Below are 16,803 nucleotides of genomic sequence, written 5' to 3'. Positions count from 1 at the left end.
ACTCAGAGTATTCAGGACACTTGGTGTGTGCTCTTGGCTGAGGAACAAATCTCATTATGCCTGGATTTTCCCAGCGATTCAGTATCTGTATACTATCTCTATGCTAGTTCTGGTTTCCCGAAGTAGTTTGCTTTTTGAAGACTAATTTTTATATCATTACAAGGGTAATCCACCTTTTGACTAGGTTCTTGTTAAGCAAGCACTCTCCAGACTACTGAGTAAGACAGGCTATATATTATGTATCAATTAAAATATTATATATTCTATATATATTATATCAACAGATAAGATCATGGAGATAAAGAAAACGACCGACCTAAATTACTGAAAGAGGCTTAATTTTGGCACTTCACGAATAGGTTTTATTTGAGCATTTGAGTCAATGTTCTTTTTTTCCTTAGGGAAAATGTGAGTGTGCACATGCAATTTTGAGATTTGTTTTAATCTTGTTTTAGGGGAGTTAATAATAGCATTAATACAAGGTCAGATGAGAATTTACTCATGTAATAAGAGTATTGAGGTAACTATGTGTTGCCAGGAGAGAGGTGGTTTGCTTTGTTTTGAAAGGTGAGAGCATTTGGAGTTAGCAGTCTAATGGATATGTTTGCATGTATTAGCTTGTAATTATATCATACGCTAATCTTTGATTTTTTTTATTTCAGATTTTGATGCATACCAAGGAGATGGTGCAAAAGGTAATGCTGAGCATTTTCATTAAACAACAACCCTTAAAGAGCACACCTGGTGAAATTTTTTTATTCTACGAGAACTGTAACCCAAACAGACCTGAAATCACTTCTTAGGATGCCTGGTTTACAAATGTAATCCTTCCTAATGGATTATAGCTTTTTTTCTTTTCCTACCACAGATATGATCTGGCCCCTGCTTGAAGCCTATGTGCGACTATTTCAAGCAAATTAGCAACAGTGCTAATTAGAGTTTACTCATAGACCTGTTACACCGTGTGTTATAGTGTTTTATTACGGTTTACTTTTTGGCATACTTTAAACTCTGTGACGGTGGTTTTTTGACTATATGGAATTTAACATGGACATAGCCATGTTCAAGTTTTTACAGCTGCATTGATTTTTCTACTGCTGAAGACATCAAGTTTTTGTTTTGTTGGTGTGGGGGTTTTTTGTTTGTTTGTTGTTTGGCTTTTGTGTGTATGTGTTTGTTGTTGTTTTGGTTGGTTGGTTTTGTTTTGTTTTGTTTTTCCCAAGTTAATATTATGTAATTGGATGCATCTGCCCTTTTTTTTCGTGACATTTACTGTGTTGACAATTTTTCTTTTCACCTTTTTTCTTCCTATGCCTTTCATATGCACCTCAGGCTTTTTTACATGCTTCAATTTGTCCAGAGTTTGCTCCATTATCCCAGCAGTCTGGCTGGTGTTTGAACACAATCTTTTCCAAGTAGGGCATTTGAATTGTTACAAGGATCACAATGAGAGATTATATGAAGGGCAGAGTGTCAGTCAAAGAGAAGGATTCAAGGAGGTGTTTGTGTTTATCTCGAGGTGTAATTGTTCAGTGGTTCAACCAGGGGATACAAAACTTGTGGGTCATAGTAGGTAGATTCCTACCCAAAAGATGTTCCTTGTTCCCTAAACTATCTGCTGGATAGGGGAGGACTAGCACAGGTAATTAGATTATAGCAGAAAGAAAAAGGTGGGAGTGGGAAGATGGAAATATGAAGCACAATATGGAAAAGTGTAAGAGCAGCAGCCTGATCTGGACAGCACTGTGGTATTCTCAGTTACTGTATCCAGTAGTCAATGCTTTCACTAGATTTGAAATATATTATGTAAGGTTTTTTGTTTTGTTTTGATCCAGAATGACTTTTTTTTTTTTTTTTTTAATAGTATTGTGATGACTACAAATGGGATAGGAACCTGACTGTAGTATTACGTGTCAAGAACATTGGCTAAATGTCTTATCTGAATAGCTGGCATTTGTCCAGCAGTCTTTGAGTCTATGTGATCTTTGTGTGTCCTGGCAGTCCAAAGTTATTTCTGATTAGAGTTCCTACTATTTCTCAAGATTAGGCTTGTTCACTGACTTACTTTTCTGGCATTCATTTAGTAAAATTTTAACTACTTATGTACACAATGGAACAGTGATTTTTTTAAAAAAAACATAACAGTGGTTTAATTGTTCTATTTAAATTCAAGTATGTCTTAGTGAAATGTATAGACTTATCAGTAAAAACTTCACATTTTTCTGCTTTTTAGTATTTAAGGGGTAATACACACAGTGATCTTTTTGAATCTTGAAAATTAGATGGGACTTGAAAAAGATGGGAGTGTTTCTGTTTTCTTTTTCAAAACAAATTTGTTTCATTTAGATGAACCTTGAAGTGATTTATGGAGACACGGATTCCATTATGATAAACACTAATAGCACCAATTTGGATGAGGTATTCAAGCTGGGGAACAAGGTAAGGACTTTTTTCTTTTTAAAGCTTTCCTAAACGTCTGTGTTGTAGCATTGAGTGGAGCAGATAGGATTAAGAGGGGGCTTCGTGGCATAAACAGAGAATAGGCCTCGAGGAAGAAGAGCTTGGCCGTGTCTGGAAGGTATGGAGTAGTAAAAGCTCAGAATGCCCAATCTTCAGGTGTAGCTACTCTGCATTTTTAGAAGTGATTAAGTTAAAATTAAACATTTAATTTTTAATTTTTTATCAATCATAAGTTACCAGGAGACTATCTGAATACTTGGTAAGCTGAAATGTAAGGTACGTTTCCTTCATATTAGTTCCAGTTATGACGCGAACGCAGCTTTGATTTTAATGATTTTTATTTTGACAGGAGAGATGTCTGTCAGTTTGGTTTTGTTTAGTTATGTAGTATGTATTACACTCTATGCGCCATCAGATTTCCAGTGGTAAAATAAAATATTAATTTCCAATGTATACTAGACACGGAAGAGATGTGTTTGATTAGCCATTGGTAACTGAAGATGTGGAAGTTCTGTGGCTCTCTGAAATTGCAGCAGAGAAGTGAGAAATCATTAAGAACATTTTAAAGAAAATATATGAGAGAAGTTATTTTTGAAAGATGGAAGAATTTGTGATGAGAATGAGAGCTATGGAAGTTCTAAAAAAACAAAAAAAAAGAGGTTTTTTCCAAGAGTGAGTCTGTGGGGTTTTGTGTTGTTTTTGTGGGTTTTTGTTTTGTTTTGGTTGGTTGGTTTTTTTTTTGGGGGGGTGTTGTTTGGTTGGTTTGGGGGTGGTTTTGTTTTGTTTTCTTTTTTGGGTTGTGGTTTTTTTTTTTTTACAGTACTTTTGCCTTTGTGCTAAGTTGGTACTTTGAGAAGTAGATTCATCTCAGGAGCATGGAAAAAGGAATAATACCTTGATGTGGTCTACCTTGACTTCAGTAAAGCCTTTGACACAGTCTCTCACAGCATCCTCACAGCTCAATTGAGGAGGTGTGGTCTAGACAATAGAGTAGTGAGGTGGGTTGCAAACTGGCTTAAAGAGAGAAGCCAGAGAGTGGTGGTCAATGGTGCGGAGTCCAGTTGGAGGCCAGTATCTAGTGGAGTGCCTCAGGGGTCAGTACTGGGGCCAATATTATTCAATATATTCATTAACGATTTGGACGAGGGAATTGAGTGTACTATCAGCAAGTTTGCTGATGACACTAAGCTGGGAGGAGTGGCTGACACGCCAGAAGGCTGTGCTGCCATCCAGCGGGACCTGGACAGGCTGGAGAGTTGGGCGGGGAATAACATGATGAAATTTAACAAGGGAAAGTGTAGAGTCCTGCATCTGGGCAGGAACAACCCCAGGTTCCAGTATAGGTTGGAAAATTACATATTAGAGAGCAGTGTAGGGGAAAGGGACCTGGGGGTCCTGGTGGACAAGAGGATGACCATGAGCCAGCACTGTGCTCTTGTGGTCAGGAAGGCCAATGGCATCCTGGGGTGTATCACAAGGGGGGTGGTCAGTAGATCAAGAGAGGTCCTCCTTCTCCTCTACTCCGCCCTGGTGAGACCCGATCTGGAATATTGTGTCCAGTTCTGGGCCCCTCAGTTCCACGAAGGACAGGGAACTGCTGGAGAGGGTCCAGCGTAGGGCAACAAAGATGATTAAGGGAGTGGAGCACCTCCTTTATGAAGAAAGGCTGAGGGAGCTGGGTCTCTTTAGTTTGGAGAAGAGGAGACTTGAGGGGTGACCTTATTAATGTTTATAAATATATAAAAGGTGAGTGCCATGAGGATGGAGTCAGGCTCTTCTCAGTGGCAAACGATGATAGGACAAGGAGTAATGGGATCAAGCTGGAACACAAGAGGTTCCACTTAAATTAGAGAAAGAACTTCTTCTCAGTGAGGGTGACAGAGCACTGGAACAGGTTGCTCAGGGAGGCTGTGGAGTCTCCTTCCCTGGAGGTATTCAAAGCCCGCCTGGACACGTTCGTGTGCGACCTCACCTAGGCGTTCCTGCTCCTGCGTATGTACCCCTGTTCTGATGTAGAGTGTGAATGTATAGGTTGTCTTCAGCATTGAAGCATTCCTCGGAGAGATCAATTGTCTTTCCACTGGAGAAAATTGTCTTGTCTTCTTTCTGGATTTTCCCATCTAATGCCTTATCTCACAGGTTTCTGGCTGTGTTCACTCCAGCCCTTTCCCCCCCATTATTTATATCCAGGCCCCTTTTGTCATGACTCAGCAGAACTTCATATATTTCTCATTTTCTGTGCATCCTTCTCAATCAGATTTTCTGTTACATTCAATCCTGCACTGTTGCTGGTTTTTAAGCACTTGATCAGTATGATTTAAAAAAATTGAAAATACTTTAAAAATAGCAGAAAAATATTCAGAAGAACTGGTTACTTTCAATGAACAAAATATGAACCTCTTGGCAAAATGGTTTTGCCTTATGATGTCCTTCATTATTTATAAATATACAAGGAATATAAAACTCCTAAGGATTGACCCAGATTGAGTGTTGCTAGTTCATGCAATAGTAAATGGAGATCTAAATGAGAAAAATGAAATACATACATATACGGGGAAAATTTGTGAGAAAAGTTTAACTCTGGTAATGCAGGCCCAAGGCTAGATAGAAAACCAATGAGATTTTATGCTGAAAGTACTGTTCCTGTCTTAGTGAGGGTATGTGTTAGATGGCAAAAGAACTTTAATTTATCTGAAACTTCAGTGAGGCATTAGAAGAGGATGGTTCATAGTTGGCGGTCTCTGACAAGAGAACTGGAGGTAATGGAGGTGTAAGAGTATATAGAGTGATACTGAAAACCAAGGCGGAAAGTACGTTGCAGAGGGAAGAAAATGAAGAGTAGAACATGTGAAGACAGAACAAGATGTCTGAGGAGCAATGTACAGATATTCTGTTGAAGAAAGTAAAGTAAAAATATATGAAGACAGAAAAATGCAGCTGGGGAACTTTTAGCCAAGCCAGTAGGTGAGTGACTGCGTGCAGGCACCAAAGGTGGTTGTTGAAGATACGTGGCTGTGTTGAGATACTGCACTTCTGTGGGTGAATGTGTGCAGGCACCAAAGGTGGTTGTTGAAGATATGTGACTGTGTTGAGATGCTGCACTTCTGTCTTCTTAGAATAGAGGTAAGAGATGTGGAGCAACTTGATGTTTGGCACTATTAAGACAATGTATCAAGTGCAATTTCAAGCTTTTGTATGTGGAGAAGACATAACCTGTGTGTAGAAAAATGGCACCTTTTCCTCTCAAAGAAATCAGGCTATAGAAAATGTAGGTGTGTTGTGGGGAGGAATATAAATAAACACTTGCACATCTGTGCATGTTTTTCCTAACATAAACAGGGCTCTGGTCTGCAGTGATAGTTCTCCCTCCCCTCCCTGGATTAGGAAGGAAAAAAAAAAGTGCCTTTGTAAGGCATCTCTTTTCATAAAGCAATTTCCATATCCTGTCTAAATGACTGTCTTTTGTTTGCTTAATTTATGTGAGAAGTTAGAAGGAGTGCATGGTGTCCCTGCTCATGGCACGGTGGTTGAAACTAGATAATCTTGAAAGGTTCCTTCCAACCCAAACCATTCTGTGATTCTCTGAGTAGTTGCCCTAGTAAAATGGGCTGGAGTCAGTCACAAGCAAGGTCACAAACAGTCCCATGCTTCTCTGCCCTGCTTAGTTTTGGTAGGGGGTTGGATATACCAGGCTGTAAATCCTGAAGAAGCCAATGGGTGAACTGTTATTTTAGTAGTAGCTGATACTTACTACTGTCTACTTAATTTCACGGTTAATGATGTATCTGATGAGTCTTTAAAATGTACATGCAAACACACAGAGTGCGATGTTACTTGCTCTAAAACTCAACTTCCATCTAGAAATGTATAATTCTTGAGTTTGTCGATAGTTATTAGGGTGATGGATTTGATTTTGATGTTGGTGCATTCACAGATCAAAAGTGAAGTGAACAAGCTCTATAAACTGTTGGAAATCGATATTGATGGAGTCTTTAAGTCCTTGCTACTGCTGAAGAAGAAGAAATATGCTGCTCTTACTGTGGAACCAACAGGAGATGGGAAATATGTAACTAAACAAGAACTGAAAGGACTGGACATCGTCCGAAGAGACTGGTGTGATCTTGCAAAAGAGACGGGAAAGTGAGTTTCTTTGTGGCATTGTCCTCTTTGTTCTGTTTCAAAACAATACACACTTCATAAATGTTCAATATCATTTGGCTGTTTCCTGACCAGTGCAGATTGGTGACTAACATGGGTATTAGAGCATCTTAACTGATCTTTGTAGGAGATGGTGCCAATATTGCATTTTGGCATTGGTAACAGATTGTACTTGTGCAAGTCCAAATGTCTCTAATTCCACTATTTGTTTTTGCATCTTCTGTGGAAGCTGTGCATTTGAGTCGTCATAATTTTGTATATAAAGTTTAATAAACCACAGCTGAAATCTTGTAAAAATGGTAGGTGCTATCTGCATTTGGAGTCACAGGTTTTAGGTCAGATTTTTTTTTTTTCAAAGATGGATAAAGAAGCTGGTGATCAGCTTTGTCAGCATTCTCTAATAAAGCTGGAAGTGTACGGGGTGCAGCCTGAGGAGATGATCCCTTCCCCAGAGGCTGTTTCTCTTCCGTTTTTCAAATGAGACTCTTTTGATCCTTCATTATGATGGGTATTGGATTGATCATTTATTGATTGTCATCACACAGGACATTATCATGCTTAAATTCAATAGAGGTAATACATTTAGCACTGTAGAAGGAAAACTGGAGTGGTTGGAGAGATGGTCATCTGGCGGCTGACTCACATTGTGTACTGCCTCTAGAAAACTGAAGTTGTGGTCCAAATGTATCAAAAGCTGAATAAGTTTTTACATCTGTAAAAATATACCGCACGCTTACTGTTCTTAAGGCTTGCATTTTCTAAGAAAAGATGCATCATAATAGAAGCAAATTTTTCCAAGTTAGGAATGTATTAGTAATTAAAGCTATACAAGTGTTTGAGAGTGTTCTTTAGTGACTAACTCTTCTGCAGCTGGCAGATCTTCCAACCACATTTTGCAGAAATAGGCAAGACTTTGCTTACTTGATATGTTCTTCCCCATCTTAAGATACCTGATATGGAATAATAAATGGCAAAATGAAATGGGAGCAGAAAATAGAAACCAGTTGCACTCAACAATTCCAAATCAATGTTTAACATTAGTAGTGTTTACAATAATTTGCTTTTAGTAAAATAAGTAAATAAATAAAACACAACATGAAATATCCTGGCAAATTTCTGTAAATTTTATACCAGACTTCATCCTGAGGCTCTTTAATTTCTAGAGGTAACCCAGGGGAAGAGAGGATTGTGCTTAATGGTTTTGCTTTGTGTGTCTTAAGCTTTTCTTCATTTCTGGACTGTTTTTACAGCTATATAATTAGTCAGATTCTTTCTGATCAGCCCCGAGACATAATCGTGGAAAACATTCAAAGGCGGCTTATAGAAATTGGAGAAAATGTGATCAATGGCCAGATCCCAGTAAATCAGTTTGAAATAAACAAGGTAAATTATGTCTTCCCTCTTTCCTGTCTCAGAAGAACTTTACTGTTTTTGAATATATTGACTGCTGATAAAAATATTTTAATCCTTATGATGCTGTGAAATACCAGGAGTTTTATTAGATACTGAATAGCATGGAACATACTGTAAAGATCCTACAAGATAAGAAAAAACACCTTGTGGTGCTGAAGGCTTTGTGTCTTGTCCTGTCCTGCTGTCTCCCCGACAGACTCTGCACTTTGAGAATGACATGCTAGCTCATGCTTTTTGCATTTGTCACATGAATGTTAGAGAAATCAGTGATTGATTTTTTTAATTTTTTTTTTTAATGGTTGACTTAAAAAAGGCTGTTCTGGTGCAAATATTCTAAGAGTTCTTAGTATCCCAGTAGAAAATATATATGGAATAATTTTCTCTTCAAATGCTGAATGTTCCTCTCTTTTGGTATTTGGAAAAAAAAATATTTCACTATTAAGTCAAATATATAAATTACTTCTAAGAATTGGGATGATGGGAAATATTTAAATGCATTTTTTATTTTATGTAAAGGAAAATCTCTTTGTGAAATCTTAGTAGTATGAGATGCATGAAAATATTTAAATCCAGTTATATCCTCTTGCCACAGAGCTTGTTAAATACATTTCACTAGTTGGTATTCATATTTATTTTATGACCTGAACTGGTGGAGGGGTAAGAGGGTAATCTCTGGCTGTATTTTTGTATTTTGCGTAATGTTTTGATCTTCAATTTAATTTTAAAGCAATTGCATTGTATCTGTAACTGGTTTGAACTGTTGTGCTTTTAATGTAATGCATTTTTCAGACAGTAATTGTAAAAGCATCCTCTCTTTTATTGATAATAACATTTTTAAAGTGTGAATGATTAGTACCTAGACCTTGATGTCTGGAAAATACCTTTATTACCATTTTTTTCATCTTTTTTTTGTGTTGCAAATGTACTTGTGAACAGTAGATGGATGAAGATAGCTATGAATGTAATCCTGTCTTTTAAAGTTCCAAGTTGCCCATCACTGAGTAAAATACTTTTCTAATAGTTATGTTTCTGTTTCCTTCTTTGATCTCTTAGGCATTGACAAAAGATCCACAGGATTATCCTGACAAAAAAACTTTGCCACATGTGCATGTTGCCATGTGGATAAACTCTCAAGGAGGCCGAAAGGTGAAGGCAGGAGACACAGTGTCATATATCATTTGTCAGGTAAAAATGTCTTTATTTATAGCTAAACACTAGGTATTGTTTTGAGAGATGGCAAAGAAAACCAGCTCAACTCCTGGAAAAAAGTTTTGGCATTTCTTTGTAGTGAGGTTATAATATAGTTTAAAATACTTGCTTTTCTGTACTAAATGTAGTTTTATGGAGCCAGAAAGAACCATTGTGATCAGCTCAGCTCATGTGACTGTTTCCATGTAGTAACTGATGAAATTTCCTTGAATAAATTTCTGTTTGGAGCAAGGACTTATTTTTAAGGAAAATATCCGATCTTTGTTTTAAGGAGAAGAAAATTCTGGGGGTGAAGAACCTGTCATTCTTGGAAAGCCAACTGGTGGTGGTGGTCAAATAGTGTCATTGTTATTTCCAGTCTCAACCTAGTCACTGGGTCTGGCTGTACCTCTGTTGAGTAGACTGGGAAATTTGATAAACTTTCTGTTTTCAGGTGTTTATGCTATAAATGCTTATCGTTATCTCACAAATATATACTTTGCTTTAGGTTTGCTACTAAAAAAAAAGTGTAGGTTGGATTAGATGGACCAAGGGATCTCTTACGCTAAACTGATGGCCTTGGCAATGTGACTTCTACAGTGGAGCTCTATTTCAGCTCCTTCGTTGTTCAAAATTGTAAAATATTAGTTGAGAGTTCTTAGCCTGGCATGATGAAGCTGCCAAGACTTTGAGAGCTGGGCCATGGGTACGGCTGAGCAATGGCACAATACAAGAAAAGAATGTACTTGTTGAAAGAAAGGAGCTGAAGGAATTGCATTGTAATTATTTTTGTGAAGCAGCTGGATGAGCTGAATAGTCGTAAATTAATTTTGTTCTGAATACTAAGTTGTCTGAAAGGAGTAGGAGGGACCAGTGGCTTGCAGTCTGTCTTTATTAGCGATCGGTTTTCAGTCCATGGTTGCTGACCTATTGAAGCCAGTAGCTTATCTTAACTGAAAAATGAAGGTGTCATATGTTAATGCACTAGTTTTATTTTGCTGTAAAAAAGGAAAGGAGAGACTATACTTAGCAAAAAATAGGCTGTGGTACTTTCCCCCACCACATCCCCATTAAAGTTTAGTTCTCTCACTGAATGCTTTCTAAAATACTACTTTAAATTCTGCTTTAAGACTTCTGACCCACATTAAAAATAAAACTTCCTAGTGTAATTCCGGACTGGGAATACAATTTTACAGACTGAATGAGTTATGTTTTTCAGAAGAGTACCATCTTCTTAGAGTTGATATTTAATTCTTCCATGAATACTGTTTCCAATTTAATTCTTTCCTTCCCAGATTGAATTATTGTCTCCTTATCTTCCTCTTTCAAGTTGGAGAACAATGTAATATATACTCTAACCTCTAAGTGAAGTTTCTCTCTTGACTTGAGATGTCACCATGTGTTTCTTTCAGTATTTCTATATATTTCAGAATTTGCTCATTCAAATCGATACTATCGCCTCTGTTCTTTTCTTGCGTGCCAATGAAAGATGGTCCGTTCTCTGAACATTCATGTTGTTTCTTTACAGAATCAAAGAATATAAATTTCTTAGCAAAACAGATACAGTTTTGCTATACAGGACTTAGAATTTGCTTGTTGTGCAAAATGATAATGCTGGTTCAGTACAAAGTGAATCCAAAATGCATGTCCTCTGCGTATTTTAAACTGGGCTGATAGTTACAATGTGTTGTCATTGTGCGTTTCAGAATTGACAGATGGGACTGTTTACTCTGTCTACTCTTACTGATTTGCACGTGTAGGCTGCAATAATACAAGCTGGATTTACATTCTTGAACTTGCTAGTTGATGCCAGCATCAGCAATGCTATGTTGGTTTTGGTTTTTTTTTCTTTTTTCACTACCGCTGGATTTGTATTGGATGCATAATAAATCAACCAAAAGAGAGTGATTGTGTAACAATTTTGCATTAATATAATGCGTAATATTTGAAGCCTGATCCTTTGTATAGACTAAATGTGGATTTTACTTTTTTCACACTTATTTTCATATGTCTCTCCTGTCTTAGGATGGATCAGATCTCAGTGCCAGCCAGCGCGCATATGCTCCAGAACAGTTGCAAAAGCAAGACAATCTTACTATTGATACTCAGTACTATCTGTCACAACAGATACATCCAGTAGTTGCTAGAATATGTGAACCCATAGAGGGAATTGATTCTGTTCTTATTGCAACGTGGTTAGGTAAGTATTCTAAATTCAGTTTCTTTAAAGAGTTATAAGAAACAAAGTGAGAAGTTGTAATATATGTTTCTTAACGGAAGTGCTTCCCAAGATCAGTCTTTTTACAAGGAGCAATAGCTTGTGTTACACAGTCTACAGAAAGCAGTTTGGATTCTAAGTGTTTTTCCATAACTTTTGCAGAATACCATTTTTCAGAAGGTGCTCATTAACATGAACTTAATCTTTTAATCCTTGTTCAGAGTTGCAAAAATCAACTGTTCATAAATGACAGTACTCTTGCATGTCTTTGAGATTTTCTTAAGTTACTAAAATAGTTCTAGAGTGTGCACCTAGAACTAGCATTTTTCCAGGGAGAAACTCTAGCATCTCTAGCATCTTCCCAGGGAGAAATGAGTCATGGTTACAATGAAAGGATACACCTTTTAACTACGGTGTAAGTGAAGACTTTTGTTTGCTAGAACTGACCTAGGGGATAATAGAAACATACAGCCTTACTAACATTCTTTGTTTCTACATATGGAACAGGCACGTGGCCCAAAAAAAAGTGCTGTAAAAATGTGACTAATGCTAGTGACCCACAGAATCACCAGTTTTTATTCTAATGAGCAGCAAGGAATTGCTCTTGTTAGAGTTGGTTTTGCTCTTGAGAGGATGGCAAAGGAATTAGAGATTTTTCTGCCCAACCCTGATTGCCTCTGTCTTCTCCACTCCCTAACCTTCTTACCTGTAAAGAAGTAGAGGTGTTGAAAAAAAGTTAGTAATTCTGTCAGGTCTGTTTCTATGAAAACACAATGTGTGTGTAATCCTTTTAGTGTTTCCTCTGTAAAAGTGATTCCCAGCAGAGATGATTGATTTCCTTGATAAAGAAAAATTTTGTGATCTCTACCCAATATCTAGTTCGTTATTTTTAAAATTGTTACTCAAGGACCCAGAAAAAGCTGTTAATCTTGCTGGCTGATGAGTTTTGGACAAGACTGTCCTCTCCCACAAGAAGACTTTTTTAGAGAGTTGCACAGTGTCAGTTTAATCTCCTGTTCCATGGTATGCTCATGTCTATAGGAAGTACAGACTTGCAGAGATGCTTTTGTTCAGAATTTTGGAACACCCAAAGGAAAAGTTATTCTTCAGCATTTTGTGTTTAGGTAATGGCCAAGATCCAGTTAAAGTCAGTTAAAACCAACCAGCTGTGTGTTGCCTGTTGGGAATGTTCTCCTGGGGCACTGCATCTCTGTAACTTCCTTACTGATAGTGGGTTCTGCTCATGGTGAGCTTGCAGTTTGCACTTAAAATGCATGCGAGTACGTTCCTGTCGCTTGCTTCTCAAGAAGGGTGACAACTACAAAAGACCTTAGTCTCCCAAGACAGTCTGTATAATGTGCATGTTTTTCCATCTTCATTTCCAAGTTGTCCATTAAAAAAAAAAAAAGGGAGGGACAAGAATTTTGCTTTTTCTGAGAGCATGAGCAGCATACCCACATACCCTGGGTGGCTGTGAGGGTGAAGGCGTTCCATGTTGTGATGTGTCCTCAGCAACTCTGGTGCTTTGAGGAGCTGTCAGCCCTGCTTCGCTCATGCAGGCTCGCCACACAAATCATTCTGTTTATGTGGCAGGGCCTTGGTATACAACTTTCCCTTGATGTCAGAGTGGACTACGTGGTATGCCGGACTGAAAAGGTCAAGCACTCTTGGTTAGGTTGAAGCGTTTAAAATAGGCGTTAAACTTGTACTTCATTTAGGTAAAAGACAGGCAAGATCTCTGAAGCTGATTTATTTTATTTGGCAAAGATTGTTAGTCTTGTAGAAGCAGGCTCAAATTCCGAGTTGATCCTTACTCACCACAGGTTGAATTTTCAGAAAAGACTGGCTCCCTTCAGGCACCTAAGTTAAGTGCCCAGATCTTAAGAACTGTGTGCCACTTGATAGCATCTACTGTTTGCAAATGCCTGTGCTGCTTTTTGTGCTACGGCACATTCAAGATGAAAATTTCCTTTATGGTCTACAATAGCATCATGCAGCTGAGAGTTTATTAATAGTCCACAATTGTTAGTCTGAAAACCTGTATGTATCTATTACAATCTTAGGTCTGAAATGCGCTCAGTTTGACCTTGCTGTGCTGTGAAAATGTTGTCTCTTTCTCCAGCTTTGTTTTTGTGGGAATGCTTAAATTGAGCTTGGGGCTAAAGTCAGGTCTTTTTCAAAACTTCTGCTTTGCTTAGGTCATTACTTACAGCACTAAATCAGAGTCATACATAAGTCACTGCAAGCTAAACTCATCTTACAGCATTTTTATAACAGTGCTGGAGGAATAGTGAAGCGCTTTTGTTTCAAAGAAATTGAAAATAGCGAGCCTAGCTTTGCTAAAACAAGCAAACACGAAAACTCTACTGTTCTCTGTTGGTAAGTTAGGCTTTTTTGCTTAGTATTTTCATCATGTTATGCATCCAGATTCTTATCATTTTTCCTGTCTTGTTGCAAAAAGAGCATATTTTTCTGTTCAGAAGAAGAAAGCTGGTGTTTTAGAAAATATCTAAGTGCCGTATCAGTGGACCAGAACTTGGTTACGTTCTCATTGTGTCTTCCTCCGCCTGATCTAATTTTTTGTGTTGTACGTGTCTGTGTAGGGAGAATCGTTGTAAAAGAAAATATCTCAGATTCGTATCTAACAGAGTCTCTTTAGAAGGTAAATACTTAATTGACGTATCACTGTGTTAGTCCAAGTAAATAAAACTGAGCTCTGCTTAAGGAAGCTTGATTAATATAAAAATAATGAAAAGTGCTTTGTTCTGACTCCTGCTCAAAGCAAGTTATTTTAAGCTGTCTTAGATACTGAAGAACAAAAGCAAATAACCACACCTAAAAATTGCCGAGAACTTCTTAAATATCACATTTATTCATTATGGAATAAAGCTGAAAGTTGCCTTTTGGTTTTGGACATTGCGGGAGGTCTGCCTGGCCTCTGAGAGATGGAAATTTGTTGTTCCTAAAAACAAGAACCTCATGGGCATACTCCTGCATTCACACTCTTTTTCTTGAAGTTCTCAAGGAAAAGTAGTGACAAGATGAGGATTGTGAGGGTTACTGAAGCTAAGTAAAGTTTGCAGTCTCATCAGTAATATCATTCAATAAATCTGATCATAAATGCTTGCAGACCTTACTTGTATCACCCTGGAGATACATATAGCTTTTAAACAAAAGTAAGTATATTGGAAGAGCAAGTCTCTTAGTGTGTTTAAAGTGAGGGGGTTTTGTTAATATATTAATACTGCACCTTGTCTCAAAGAAAAATCATATCTTATTTCTGTGTTGTCAAAAGTATCCAAACGTTATGGAAGCAGAGTCATTTAACTATGGGATTTTTGTAGCTGTTGTTACACAACATCATTTTTTCTGTGTTATGGAAGTTGCTGTCCTAGACCGTGTCACAGTCTTTTGAAAGGGACACATACTGCTGCCTGACGGGTGGATGTGCACATTGCTGCTCTGCAGATTGCTTGATGTTTCTTAGGAAGGCAATTTGATTTCTGGGAGTCATTACTGGGTCCCGGTGAGGCTTGTCATTAAAAGTGCTTGCCAGTGCTGGTTCCTCCTTCCATGCAGCGACTGCTACTCCTCATATGGAAATCCACCACCAGCTTGAAGATATTAAGGCTTTTTTTCTTCTTCCAAGAGAGTAATTGAATAGGTACCGTTACTGTAGTATTTAGTAGCTACCCAGACTGACCATCCTGACAGAAGTCATGTGAGTTGTACTCTCCTTGTGGCATGCCTGAATTACATCAGCTTCTGCCTTTTTAAATTGGTTTTCTCACGAGGCAGTGAAGCAAGAGGGGAACAATGGAAATTAAGATTAAAGTAATGATGAAACTCCATGGTGATACAGTAATAAACGCCAAAGCGAGAGAATTTTGCTGCTTGTAGCTTGAGATGCTCTAAACCTGCATTAGACACCGAGACTCGCTGAAGCGCGTTGCGAGCCCTGGCAGCGCAGGAGGCCTCGCTGGAGACCCACGGCAGAAGGCACACAGGCTTTGCAGGAGGATCTCTTTGAGGAAAAATAAAAACCCGTCCGTCTCCGAAGGGCGGGGGGGGGCCTTTCCCGCCCGGGGTTCGATTCACAGAGCTGGCAGGCCCGGCCCGGGTGGAAGCGGCGGCCGCCGCCTGCAGGTGGCAGCACCGGCTGCCGTTTCCCGCCGCTCACAAGATGTCTCACGGGCAGAGGGGCGGGCGGGGAAACTTTCCGTCCTGCCCGGCCGACCTGCGGCCCAAACACAAAATCCAGGGAAACCCCCCCCCCCGCCTCCACCCCGGGGCTTTGTTCAGCGGAGACACCGCCGGCTTCCTGCCCAGCGGCTGCGGCCCCGGGGCGCTCCGGGCTGCGCTGCGGCTCCCCGGGCAGGAACGGGAAGGGGGCTGTGCCTGGAAAGACCAGGGAAAAACCCTCCGCAGAAGTGTTATTTTTAATATGCTACTGTTAGAAAATTTTATTTGACCTCTTTTTTTGTTTTGTTTTTTTATTCTTGAGTGACCCGGTTTGCTTGCTTCTTCATAAATGATTTAGTCATTCTATTAAATAATTCAGGAACAGGTCCTGGAACTTAAGATTATTTACTTCAAATTTTTACTTAAAATAATTCGAAATTATTTACTTTTGTCACGCTAAGTTCATTGGCATGTTTTTAATGTTACCTTGCATGCAACCTTGCAGTTTCAGTGAGACTGGAAAGTTTACCTGTGGTGCAGGTAATTTAACAGCCCTGGAGATTTTTGTGTCAGAATAAGTACAAGTCCCTTTGATTTTTCTTAAAGTCATGGAAAAAAAACAAGAGGAGTTCGAAGAAGTTCACTGATTAGTCTCATCCTATTCATTTAAAAATTACCAAAACCAGATATTCACCCCGTACCCCCCCATCAGATAGTCCTTTTGTTTACCAAGCAGAATAATACAACCAGTGTGACCTGGTCCAGGAGGATACCAGTTAGTGTGCTGAAATGGATTAATTGAACCAACTAACTATTGCTGGAAGGAGATAATAGATAAAATAGGTCCCAATTCCACAAGATAATTAAGGTAGGCAAGTACTTTAAAGGCCTGATTTGTAGACGCTTTGATTTCACTGGGGCTGTTTGTACACCAAAAGTTAGATGTACACTTGAGTCATCACAATATTTTTCCTGCTGTTTTCTCCAGCCAAAACAGCTAAGAAAGTTCAGAGGTAGGCGTGATTTAAATTTTCCTGATGAATAACTTTTTTTTTCATGTTAAATTATTACCAAATGTCCAGGTGCTTATTTGCTGAATATTGGAATATTGCAGTTGTCTGAAAAAGAGAATTTATTTCCTTGTATCTTTTGTTTAAAGAACTACTCTGCTCTATATTTGCCTT

General features: G+C 38.6%; 1 protein-coding gene across 1 annotated transcript in view; it reads left to right on the top strand.

The window, feature by feature from the left end:
• Positions 1-16,803, top strand: part of POLA1 (DNA polymerase alpha 1, catalytic subunit) — a 203,162-nt gene that overhangs the window by 74,828 nt on the left and 111,531 nt on the right. Inside the window, exons 27-32 of the mRNA XM_065859431.2 lie at positions 663-695; positions 2,347-2,439; positions 6,395-6,600; positions 7,869-8,001; positions 9,085-9,216; positions 11,245-11,419. Coding sequence (XP_065715503.1) covers positions 663-695; positions 2,347-2,439; positions 6,395-6,600; positions 7,869-8,001; positions 9,085-9,216; positions 11,245-11,419 — 772 coding nt within the window. The remainder of the gene's footprint in view (positions 1-662; positions 696-2,346; positions 2,440-6,394; positions 6,601-7,868; positions 8,002-9,084; positions 9,217-11,244; positions 11,420-16,803) is intronic.

Source organism: Patagioenas fasciata, chromosome 1 (genome assembly GCF_037038585.1).
Source record: "Patagioenas fasciata isolate bPatFas1 chromosome 1, bPatFas1.hap1, whole genome shotgun sequence".
Taxonomy (NCBI): domain Eukaryota; kingdom Metazoa; phylum Chordata; class Aves; order Columbiformes; family Columbidae; genus Patagioenas; species Patagioenas fasciata.
Note: the sequence above shows the minus strand (reverse complement) of the source record. Positions and strands in the feature narration are given on the sequence as shown.